The sequence below is a fragment of the Capsicum annuum genome, chromosome 7, assembly GCF_002878395.1.
Source record: "Capsicum annuum cultivar UCD-10X-F1 chromosome 7, UCD10Xv1.1, whole genome shotgun sequence".
NCBI classification, from domain to species: domain Eukaryota; kingdom Viridiplantae; phylum Streptophyta; class Magnoliopsida; order Solanales; family Solanaceae; genus Capsicum; species Capsicum annuum.
The window spans coordinates 218,673,849-218,686,327 of record NC_061117.1 but is presented as its reverse complement, the minus strand read 5'-3'; the positions used below and the strand labels follow the sequence as shown (position 1 = coordinate 218,686,327).

The 12,479-nt window shown below is 32.2% G+C and overlaps 1 protein-coding gene across 1 annotated transcript; it reads left to right on the top strand.

Annotated features, from left to right (window-relative positions):
- Nucleotides 1–4,213: 4,213 nt before the first annotated feature.
- On the top strand, nucleotides 4,214–7,707 carry LOC107877379 (transcription factor bHLH126-like). The gene is made up of 3 exons (XM_047415554.1): nucleotides 4,214–4,702; nucleotides 5,438–5,779; nucleotides 7,427–7,707. Exons 1-3 carry the CDS (start codon nucleotides 4,328–4,330, stop codon nucleotides 7,487–7,489), a joined length of 780 nt encoding a protein of 259 aa, XP_047271510.1. The 5' UTR covers nucleotides 4,214–4,327; the 3' UTR covers nucleotides 7,490–7,707.
- Nucleotides 7,708–12,479: the final 4,772 nt, after the last annotated feature.

Here is a 12,479-nt window from a genome sequence, read left to right as displayed (position 1 = left end):
GAAAGATCTTTGAGAGTGCCAATGCTATTCAAGTCATCAACATAAACAACTATTATAGCAAATTCGTATTCAGACCTTCTTATAAAAATACAAGAGCAAATAGGATCATTTTTGTACCCTTCTTTTAGCAAATATTTGCTAAGACGATTATACCATATCCGTCTTAATTGTTTCAATTCATATAAGGATTTCTAAAGCTTTATTGAGCAAGTTTCTTGCAAATTTTTATATGCTTTAGGTACTTTGAAGGCCTCTGGAACTTTCATAAAAATATCGCTGTCCAGTAAGCCATACAAATAAGTGGTGACAACATCTATTAGGCGCATATCAAGATTTTCATAAACTGTCAAATTTATTATATATCTGAAGGTAATTTTCTCCACCACAGGAGAATATGTCTCCGCATAGTCAATGTCAGGCCTTTGTGAAAAACCTTGTGCCACAAGTCGTACTTTATGTCTTACGACTTTACCTTTTTCATTTCTCTTTTGCACAAAAATTCATTTGTACCCCACTGGCTTGACACCTTCAGGTGTTCGAACTATTGGTCTAAAAACTTAACGTTTTTCAAGTGAAGTCAATTCTGTTTGAATTGCATCCTCTATTTTGGCCAATCATTTCTCTATCTACATTCATAAAAGATTTTGGTTCCAAATCCTCATCTTGTTGCATTATTTCAATAGCAACATTGTAAGTAAAAATATTGTCAACCACAATATTATTTCGATTCCACCCATTTCTCGTTGAGACTTAACTTATTAAGATTTCTTTAGTCTCATTAGTTTCAGGTATTTTAACCTCCTTAGTGGTCTTATCATTTGTTAGATCTTGAGGCTCTTTTTGAGCGACTGCCATTATATCGTGATCATTCTGATCATTTATTTCTTTTCTTTTTTAAGAATTTTTATCCTTGGAACCAATCGGTCTACCATGTTTCAAACGTGTCTTAGACTCATTTGCATTAACTACTTGTCCTATCGGGACATCAACTCGAATTGAAACATCCGCAGCTGGAATATAAGATTTAGTAACCCTTGGAAGGTTAGTAAATGCATCTGGTAGCTGATTTGCAACATTTTACAAGTAAATTATCTTTTGAACCTCTTGCTCACATTGATTTGTTCGAGGATCCAAATGAGATAGTGATAATGCATGCATTTCAATCTATCTCTTGTTTCAGCTGCTTATGTTCTCCCCTTAATGTTGGTTATACTGATTCATCAAAATAACAATCGGCAAATATTGTCGTGAATAAATCTCGTATCATAGGTTCCAAATATTTTATAATGAAAGGAGATTCATATCCAACATTTATTCCCAACTTTCTTTGGGGTCCCATCTTTGTGCGTTGTGGTGGAGCAATTGGAACATATATCGCACATCCAAAAATTCTAAAATGGAAAATTTTTTGTTCTTGACCAAAAACCAACTGTAATGGGGAGAATTTGTAATAACTGGTTGGCCTTATACGCACAAGTGTTGCTGCATGCAAAATAGCATGCCCTCATGTTGAAACATGAACCTTTGTCCTCATTAACATTGGTCTGGCTATTAATTGAAGACATTTGATCAATGATTCTGCTAGACCATTTTAAGTGTGAACATGAATAACCAGATGTTCAACTTTTATTCCAGTTGACATACAGTAATCATTAAAGGACTGAGACACCAGCATTATCAAGATGAATAGTCTTTAGTGCATAATCTGGACATTATGCTTTTAACCTTATTATTTGAGCCAACAATCTCGCAAAAGCCATATTGTGAGTTGATAATAAGCACACGTGTGACCATCTTGTAGATGCATCTATCAAGACCATATAATTTTTGAAAGGTCCACACGAAAGGTGAATTGGTCCACATATACCATCTTGTATACGTTCCAGAAATGCAGGGGATTTAATCCCAACCTTAGCTACTGAAGGTTTAATAATCAACTTTCCTTGAGAACAAGAAGCACAAGAGTATTCCTTTGATTGAAGAATATTTTGATTCTTCAAAGTGTGCCAATGTGAATTTTCAATAATTTTGCGCATCAAATTAAATCCGGGATAGCCCAACCGGTCATGCCAAATGACAAAATCATTATGATCTGTAAACCTTTTATTTACTGTAGCATGTGATTCAACCATACAAATACTTGTATGATACAATTCCGAAGAGAGTGCAGGTAGTTTTTCATGCACAAATTTTTTCTCCATTTTTAATTGTAGTAATATAAAGATAGTCAATCTTTCCTTCATTTGCAGTCTCAATGTGATAGCCATTTTGGCGAATAACCTTGAAACTTAACAAGTTTCTTTGAGACTTACTACAATATAATGCATTACCAATGGCCAATATTGTTCCCTCAGGTAGTAATAAGGTCGTTCTTCCAGAGCCCTCAATTAACTTTGTAATATCGGATATTGTATTAACATGATCCATTTTCATAATTAAAGTAGAGAAATATTTCTTTTCTCTTAATATAGTGTGTGTTGTAGCACTATCAAGAAGACGCATATCTCCATTACTCATCTTGAATTCAATTGAAGATTGGAAAAATTTTATTTTCACAAAATAAAAATACATGATAAAAAATGTCAAATCTCACAATCTTACAATCAAACTTAAATACTTATTATTTTTTCTTGAAATGTAAAAACAGCATAATAAAAAAAAACATGCTAAAAACAACATAATAAAAGAACATTATTTATTCCCCAATAACTTGATCAAGATTTAGTTTTGGTCTCCAAAGAAGTCTTCAACTTCCAAATGAGTTATATCATCAAGGCCATCAAAATCATCATCTTTCAAGACCAAGTTTGCCTCAACATTGTCATCATATTTTTGTGAAGGTCCTATCTCATCATCATTTGAAAGTCAAATGTGACTCCATTCGGGCATTATAAGGTCCCACCTTCATTTCTCTTTTTTTTACAAGATTCTTGATAAAACCTAGCAAAATGCTTAGGCGCCCGACATTCATTCTTCTAGTGGCCTTTCATACCACAACGATAACAATTACCTCTTGAAGGACTATTTTGGTGACCTATTTGGTTCTCCATTTTTTGGTTACCACCACAACGACGATTATTATATCGTCCCCTGCCATTGTCACGTCCACTAGTATTATTATGACCTCGATCTTACCGTCTTTTAGGCTGACCATGTGCTTGTAGCCCATTTGCTTTCGGTAGTGGAGCAGCTCCAGTGGAACGGGCTTCATGATTTTTCATCAAAAGGGCATTGTGTTGCTCAACCACTAGAATACATGAGATCAATTCAAAATACTTCTAAAAATCTTTTTCACAGTATTGTTGCTGCAATATCACATTTGAGGCATGAAAAGTAGTTAGTGTTTTTTCCATCATGTCCTCATCATTTATAGTTTTCCACATAATTTCAATTGGGAAATAATCCTGAATACAACAGAATTATATTCAACAACAATTTTAAAGTCTTGAACCGTAAGTGCATCCACTCATAATGAGCTTCAGGTAGTACCGTGGCCTTTAGGTGGTCATACGTACCTTCCCTTCAAATCAGTCGACAATTCAAGTGGATCTTTCACTGGAAGGTATTCAACCTTCAGTCCTTTATCCAGATGATGACGAAGGAAAATCATAGCCTTGGCCTTGTCCTGACTCGATGCTGCATTATTCGGGGTAATAGTAGCACTAAGACCCTTAGCAGCTAGGTGAATCTCAGTGTCGAGAACCCATGACAAGTAATTTTTTTCGAAGATTTCAAGTACCACAAACTCAAGCTTCAACAAGTTTGACATGTTGAAAATTATCATAAAAATAATGAAGGTAAACAACAATACAATAACATAAAAATATATTTTTTTCATGTGTAACTTTAACGTTAAAATCAAAACTTTGATAAAAGAAAAATAACAAACTACAATATTCAAAACAAGTTAGTTGATTATACCTGATGGATTGAAAACTTGAAAAGAAGTAGAGTCGTGCTGATAACGTATTGTAAATAAATATTCTGAAATATACTAAAATGAAAGGGGAGGGGAGAGAGACCTATAGATATAAGAAATACTTTATTTTCTTCTTCTTTTGGTATGTTTCTACAATGTAGTAAACAATGTCTTTTATAGGCAATAGTATGTGTAATATAAGTACTATGTGAAAATATATTCACAAACTTTACATGCTACAATAGTATCTGTAGTATGTGAACATCCACCAAAGAAATAAATTATTTACAATAATATCCCAATAATTATGGCCTTTCCAACATTACGAAATCCAAAAGAGATCTTATAAACCTCGGTTAGTTCATCGTATTATAAATTCATCTTGAGCTAAAACCAAAAAATAAAAAAATGGATGATTCTGAATTTGACTTTGTCCAATTAGATCAACTATTCAATTTTCTTTCGTCTTCTCTTTCTCCCCCTTCTCCTCCAACAACTCTTCAAAATCAAGATTCATCAATTTCATTACAAACACAAAACTCTAATCATGTGCCAAAAAAGAAACCAATTGTCACCAATCATCATCATCAAGTGATGAAAAAGAAACCAATTAAGATCACCAATATTAATAATGATGATCAAGTTCAAAATCCTCGTAAAGAGAAAGAGATGATAGCAGAGAAGAAGAAAGTTTTACGAAGAGATGTTGAAAGGCAACGAAGGCGCGATATGGCTAAGCTTTACCAACGTTTGCGCCTTCTTATTCCTTCTAAGTATCTCATGGTTAGTACAACATTTTATTTACATTCAGGGTATGTTTTTGGTACGATTCTTTTCCAAAAATGTTATTCATATTTGATTGGTGAATGACAAAACTATTCTTTGGCAATAAACCATTGTCGAGTTCCACATGAGTTGTGGGAGGGTTGATTGGTTGGCAATCGTCCAGCCTTTTAGCTAGTTTTTGAAGTCGACTTAAGCGAAACATTTATTTCATATCAAGCATCAAATTTATGACCTTATATGGAAAATATTTTCCAAAACATGATTCTCAGTAGTCAATCATACCATACACACTAAATGGACTAAGACCTATATCGTGTTAAATGTGTTATATCTCTATGTCCAAAGTTTGAACTTGTTCAGAGTCGAACATAACTACATTAGTATGGGACGGGTAATTAAATTGTTTTCTTATATTGTTTTAGACAATTCTCATTTTAAGAGCTAACATTTTGGGACTGAGTTAGGCTCAAGATTCATCTTTTATGATGGTATTATAGTTAGTCAGCTGGTCTATATATCCCAATTTTTTGTTTACTTGATATTGAACTTCATGTATACTATCCACGCTCCAAATGTCCGATCCTAGGTGTCAGGGAGTCTCTAATTCGTCCGGGACGTGGTAATTTGCTTTTTCATATAGTATCCTACATAATCATTACCTCAAGTCTCAAGAACTACCTTTTGTGGTAGTTATTATATAAATCTAACCTTGCTTTTTCAATGATGATATAGGGAAAGAGGTCTATATCTGATCATCTTGAACAGATTGTGGATTATGTAAAAGATTTGAGGAAGGACATAGAGGACTTGGAAAGAAAGAGAGAAGCTTTGAAACAATTGAAAAGTACTATTTGTAGCTCTCAATTGGCACCATCTTCATCCTCTATGAAATTAAATGATGATAATGAAGATAGAATAATAGTGAAATCTTGCAATGAAGGAGTGAAAATTTGTATAAAAGGAGAGCTATCTCTATCAAAAGTGCTTAAAGTTGTTATGAAAGAAGGATTTATTGTTAGTAGTTGTGTTTCCTCCACAGTTGATCAAAGCCTTTTTCACATTATTCAATCTAAGGTAAGCTGATTGGTCTTCTCTTATCTCAATTTTTTATAGTGTGTACTTTTTTGCGTCCTTTTAAAAAAGAAAAAATAACAAAATTAGCTTGAAATCAAGCGAGGGAATAAAACCTCAATAATATCTCTCCCAGGCTAATATTATCAAAAGGTCGCTAATTTCTCACATATATATCGTCAAAATTGACTCATCGATAAAGAATTTCTGATTAGAAATCAATTACAAATGTCATATGCAATTTAAATCCTATCAAAACATTTGCAATTTTCTTGTAGTGTAATTTGGTAATTATATTGATATCTTAGTCTCTTTGACATTTAGTCAAGAGTCATGCATGCATTTGTGTCACCCATGGTTCTTTTGTTTTTAAAAGGAGGAGGAAATTTGCCCAATATATTTATAGAGTGCCACTAAGTACGAATTGAATAAAATACAAAAATAACAATAAATAAATGGTTAATCATAGGATTGCTTACCTAAGTAAGAGAAAGAATCACATTAATACACTGTTCAACTTATATATACAGTCACAAGTCATGTCATCTCGTTATAACAACATTTCATTATATCAATTTGATTTTTTTAGAAATCAATTTTTTATATTATATTTTACTTTATAACTATATTCTACCTATAACAATAATGATGTTTATTATAACGGTACATTCTTTATAAAATTACATTTTTATAACAACATACTCAAATATTATGTAATAATATTTTATAAGAAACATATTATGTATAAAATAAAATATCAAATTATTTACGATAATCATTGTTAATGTCATGCATACAGTATATTTCAAGCACGAATATCTAATTTTAAGGGAAAAAATATATTTATATAGTGTACATCAGTTATTTCATAACTTCACGAGGAAAAAGTTATTAATGTTTGCCTTTTATATATTCATACTCTTTCTAATTTTGCATATTTTTGTATATAACAGCTAAAATGAAATCTGAACGTCTAATTTCGGTATATATATATATATAAATGCATCTCTCTATAAGAGCCATGAAGTTTTTGGACAAATGTTGTCACTATAAAGAGGTTTGAATATATTGAAAAATAAAGAAGATTATCTTTTACAATAGACATAAAAAAGTTAACAGTGTGTATATATATTTACATTATTTTTTCAACTTATATATTTCTTTGTTTCATTTATGTGACATCGTTTTTTTATTAATCTATTCAGAATAGAATGATACAGTTCTATATATTTAAAATTAACTTCTATAGTTACCTAAATACTATTGCATGTTTACGGCTCCAAATTTTAAAAGTTTTAGACATACAACTATTATGATATATCGAAGATCATATATTTCAAAAGAGTTTAAGTTTGGTATAATGTTAGTGTAATTTTTTTTTATACCATCAGGTGACTTTTACCTGTTGTAGCAGGTCATCCATTTTTATATTTTTTCCCAAGAAATTGATAACTTACTACAGCAGGTAAAAGTTACCTGATGATGTAAAATAAACTACACGGACGATGCACTAAACTTAAATTCATTTCAAAATGTTTATTTCTCGAACCCTGTCTCAAGATAAACTATGTTATTGACTTTGTGTGTGTTGAAATCTCAATTTTACCTAATTGAAAGAACTGAACATATTTGGAACATATTTATGTGCAGATGAATACAAGAGGGGATATTGATCTTGCAGTGCTACGATCCAAGTTGATGAGCTTATCTTAATCATAATATTTTGAGATCATGTGAACTTAATATCTTTTGTTCGATGTATATGTAAATTATTATTAGCCAAATTATCTTTAATTTAGCTATTTGATAGCTTACACCCTGTGAACTGTGACATGATTAAAGAGCAAGCATGTACGTACTCCCTTGTAGGTGTGTGTGAATGAAAAATATTTGAAACACTAGCTTCTAGTGGGGGCTTTTCAATTGTTAATTTTCACATCATCATTATATATATACAATAGGTTATTTGTTTCAAATTGTATATTTCTTCTTACTTCGAATGTTCTTCTTGTACCTTATATTTATTCCTAACAATTAGACATAAGCCTAAATGTCTTGTACTAGGTTCAATACCGTATTAAATCAGTCAATATACTCTATTAAATCAGTTATTATACCCTATTAGCTAATGAATTTAAAGAAGCATATTAATTGATGTTGAAACAGCAGAGAATTTAAAATGATTTGAGTTGTGATTAACTTGAATAGGAGCTATTAGTAATATAATTTATCTAGATAGACTTTACTTTGTTTAGATTAGAAATTTTCTAGACAACGATTAAAAAAAATTAAATCTATAGAACAAAATAGACATTATCAGATATCTCAAGATCTGTTATTGTTTACTATGCAAGTATAGTAGCTTCGCTTCAATCAAATCTATGTACTACATAGTTTGAACTATAGCTTTATCAATTATTGCTTGTATAATTATCCTTTCAAAAGCGATCTTTCTAAAATTATTGATAAATGTATGGTCGTTCATTATTGAGGAAAATATGTTTCAAACTTTTTTTATTTATAAGTGAATCTGATCAAAAAATTTTTTGAAAGATGCTCTTTAGAAAAAATTTTCCGTAAGTGATCACCCACATTGATTCTGTCGTCCTCATCCTTTAACACACCTCATTTTCATATCATGACCCTCACCCCGTAGGCCGCCGTAGCCCCCAATCCCCATCCCACCTCACCATAATTGTCCAGACTATATATAAATAGATTTAGAATAATATTTTTTAATTACATATCGATCATAAAAAAATAAGTAAGAAACCTACTTCTTTTCTTAGAGATAATATTTTTTGTTTAATTTGTACCAAACACATGCGTTCAGACCTAAGTGTTCAATTTCTGGTATACATGAAAAGTGTAGTTCTTTTAATTTCAAGATTCACATGGCACAATGGCAGTAAGATCAGTGTTTCCCTATATATCAAAACCAGACAAAGATTGTGCTTTTTGAAAATCTTAGATGTTCCCAATTAAAGGCACCTAATAACATTTTCAAAGAAAAAGTCCACAAAAGACACAAAAGCTGGGAAAAGGATATGGAAAAGGATATGGGCATCATTTCTTTTATTACTAGATGGAAGCATCGTCAGCGCGAGCCCAATAATTCAAGTGAAAAATATACATTGATTTTATGACAATTGACATATACTGAGAACGTTCTAATACTACATGGGAAAAAATTATAGACATCACAATTAGCACACATGAGTTTATAATCAATCTAAACCTACAGAAGTAATAAGAATAGAGAAACAACATCAATTAGGGTAATTCAAAGTTAGTACTTAGTAGGTAAAAGTGTTATAATCATGCTAAACGAAGCTTCGCACATACAAATAATCAGCCAGTGGGAGATTATAAGCATAGCTAATAAGCAACTTGAGTTTACTTCCACCTTCAGAGGTCAAGGTATCCATACTGCTGCACACATTGTAGCATCAAATACAAAGCTTTCAACTAAATCATGCATACAACTAAATCATATATACCAACACATTTCTTTGTTCTGTTTTGAAAATTTTAAATGTTCTTGAAATTTCGTTCCAAGTAATTTATATGCATTTTCAGATTCATTTTGAGATAATTTGTAACACTTGAATAATTGTTGTTGAATCTTAATTAATTAACTAACTAAAGGCACTTATTATTTTGATGCATAAATCGTAATAACATTATCCTTTAGCTTACTAGCAGCGTCATCTTGAAGCTACTTTAGAAGATCATACAATGAAAGAGGTTGAAAGAAACTTAAAATAAAGAAACATATTTCGTTACCTATTGGAAGAACCTGAATAACCGGTTACTGCATCCTCGTAACTTCCTAGGTTTGAACGATTGATGCCACAGCCACTTGAACCATCTGAGAATCTAAAAATCTTTTTTTTTTTCCAGTAAGCAAAAGTCACAAAAATGAGGAAGGCGTTTTCTCTATGTAGACAACGTAAAGACAGTCAAAAACAATATGTACTACAATTGTGGTAATATAATATTTATAGAGAGAGATAACTCTACCCACCAAGGCTTAGATACATTTTTTGGTGAATTGTGATAGTATAATAAATCCCACCCGAAAATATCTGGCCGAGTAACCAAAGAGTGCTCCTTTGGTGATCTAAGCCTCTACGCCCATGGTTAGAGATAAATGTCATTTCCACCAGGCTATTCCTCCTCTGACCCAATTGAAACCATATACAGTAACATCAAAAAATTTAGCTTTCTGCAGCGGCTTATAAACGGTAGGATCAGCTTGACCAAGAGGTGTCTAGCGACATCCCTCCGCTGAAAAATTATATTATATGTATAGGTCAAATTTTAATTATTTGGTTATATATATTAATGTTGACACACCTACCTGAAACTAGTTTAAAGCTTTCTGCAGCGGCTTATAAAGGGTAGGAAAACTTCTTTAGTGTTAAGTATAATTTTTTGACCTCAGCCATTTTTGTATAATGCCAACTTTGTTTTAAAATCTCAAAATAACTAATACAACCATAGTTAAGCACAAATATTATGAATATCAATACCAATACACCATATTTTATGTTATTCTTATGCAACCTACCAAGCGACTCCTAATTACTAGTGTCACACCCCTATTTTTTACCGCATCAAGTCCCGCTAGGGAGTTGGTTTTGAGAAAATGGGTTTTTCCAATTAAAATGACATTTTGAATAGGGATTATTTTATTTACAGAGTCGCCACTTGGAATTGAGTTTGGGTGTTCCAAGTCACCTTATTGAATCCCTATTCAAAAGGATATGACTCTTTATTTTTGGTCTGCGAACTAGAAATTCGGATAAGGAATTCTGTTGACCGAGGGGAAGGTGTTAGGCACCCCTCGAGTTCCGTGGTTCTAGCACGGTCGCTTTAATGACTTACGTTTAGTTTAAATTAATCTTTTAGATATATGACATTTGTTAGCCTAAAAGTTACTTACATCCTGCTTTTATTTATTGAGAATTTATTAAAAACTGCCTTAATGCGTGGCTTACCGACACAAATTTAGTTAGTACACTTAAATGCATTCTTCAACATGAAAGGGATTATTATTACCACACAAAAGCTCCATCAAACAATGCACACTTGGTTCAATCTTTTTCTAATTTTTTTTTATATCCTAACGTCTGTTCCTACCTCCTTCGAGCACTCGACTTCTACTATGTTGGTTATTGGAGTAGTAATAATTAAAAGGTACTACGTAAAAGCCAACAATTACAACACACTTGCATGTCCTCATCTACAATTGCCTACAGGTAACCAACTCATCGTACAAATATAATTTAATATTATAGCATCAATGATGACAGATATGTACTCTTGACAACATTATTTAATGGAATCAAGTCTCATATAATCTGCAAGTCAAATTATACAACTGAAAATCGAGGATTACCTCTTGCGAAAATAAATTTCTAACAAAAGTGTTGCAATCTTGTGATTCACAAAGTTAAAATAGCAATTTTTTGAACCACAAATTCAAATCAAAAATTCAAAAATGGAGACCTGAACTGAATTTTCTAAACTCAAAGAACTCTCTGCTCTCTTTCTTGTTTTTCTATGTTTTTTGCTCTCCCTTCGTTTCTTTTCTCTAATTCTAGTTTTTCTAAGCCTCTCTTCTGTGTTGTCTTTCTCATTCCATCTTCTCCCTTGTTCTATAGTGTGTTGTGAGTTAGGCCTCATTTATTTGCACTTAATGGATGTCTGAATCTGAATGGTTTTGACTTCAGATCATTAAGTGCATTTATTTTTTATTAAGATTTTAACTCTTAATAGGTCTAAATAGATCTTAATAATTCAGATCTAGAACCAAGTCTTAATAGGTCTGAAAAGATATTCTGATGTTAGATATATTCACCACTCTATTCATAATCAACAGTGATCACCACTAACCACCTCTGTCATCGCCACCATTGTCAACCACCACCACTAACCACCTCCACCATCACAACCACCATCGACAACAAATATCGCTACCAACCATTATTGTCAACCGCTACCACACCTACTACCTCTATTATTCTAATTATATTCACCGTCACCACCATCGCCAACAACAACAACACCATCATCAACCACTAACGGCCAATCCCTATTACCGACCAACTCATTTATCACAACTTGCACCACTATTAACTACCACTAATACATCACAATCTACCCACATTCTTCGGCCGCCACCACCATTGTCACTAGTAACACCACCTCTACCACCACTTCAACCACTACCATCTCTATAATTTATCTCTACTAACAACCATCTACACCATCACAACAAACAACATCTCTAACTAGCACCAACACATCGTCAACCATCATGCATTCATGTTTCAACCAATACAATCAACACCTCAAACTACTAACATCAAGTAACGTCACATCACAACCACCACCACCACTATCAATCGCCACCATCATAACAGTCACTACAATACCAACCATCATAACTATCACCACCAACATTATTAATCACTAACATCAATCATTGTCACCGCAACCACCATTATAAACCAACTCCACTATCACTAACAAACATAAATATTTTTTCTCAATCAAATAATAATTTTGTTGTATTAAATTACATACTTTTCTAATATATAATTGTAGACACGTAATTTCGTCCCTCCCCGATATCATTTTACTCATTTTTACCTTACCCTACCCATGTAATTACATTCCACAAAAATAAAAAAAA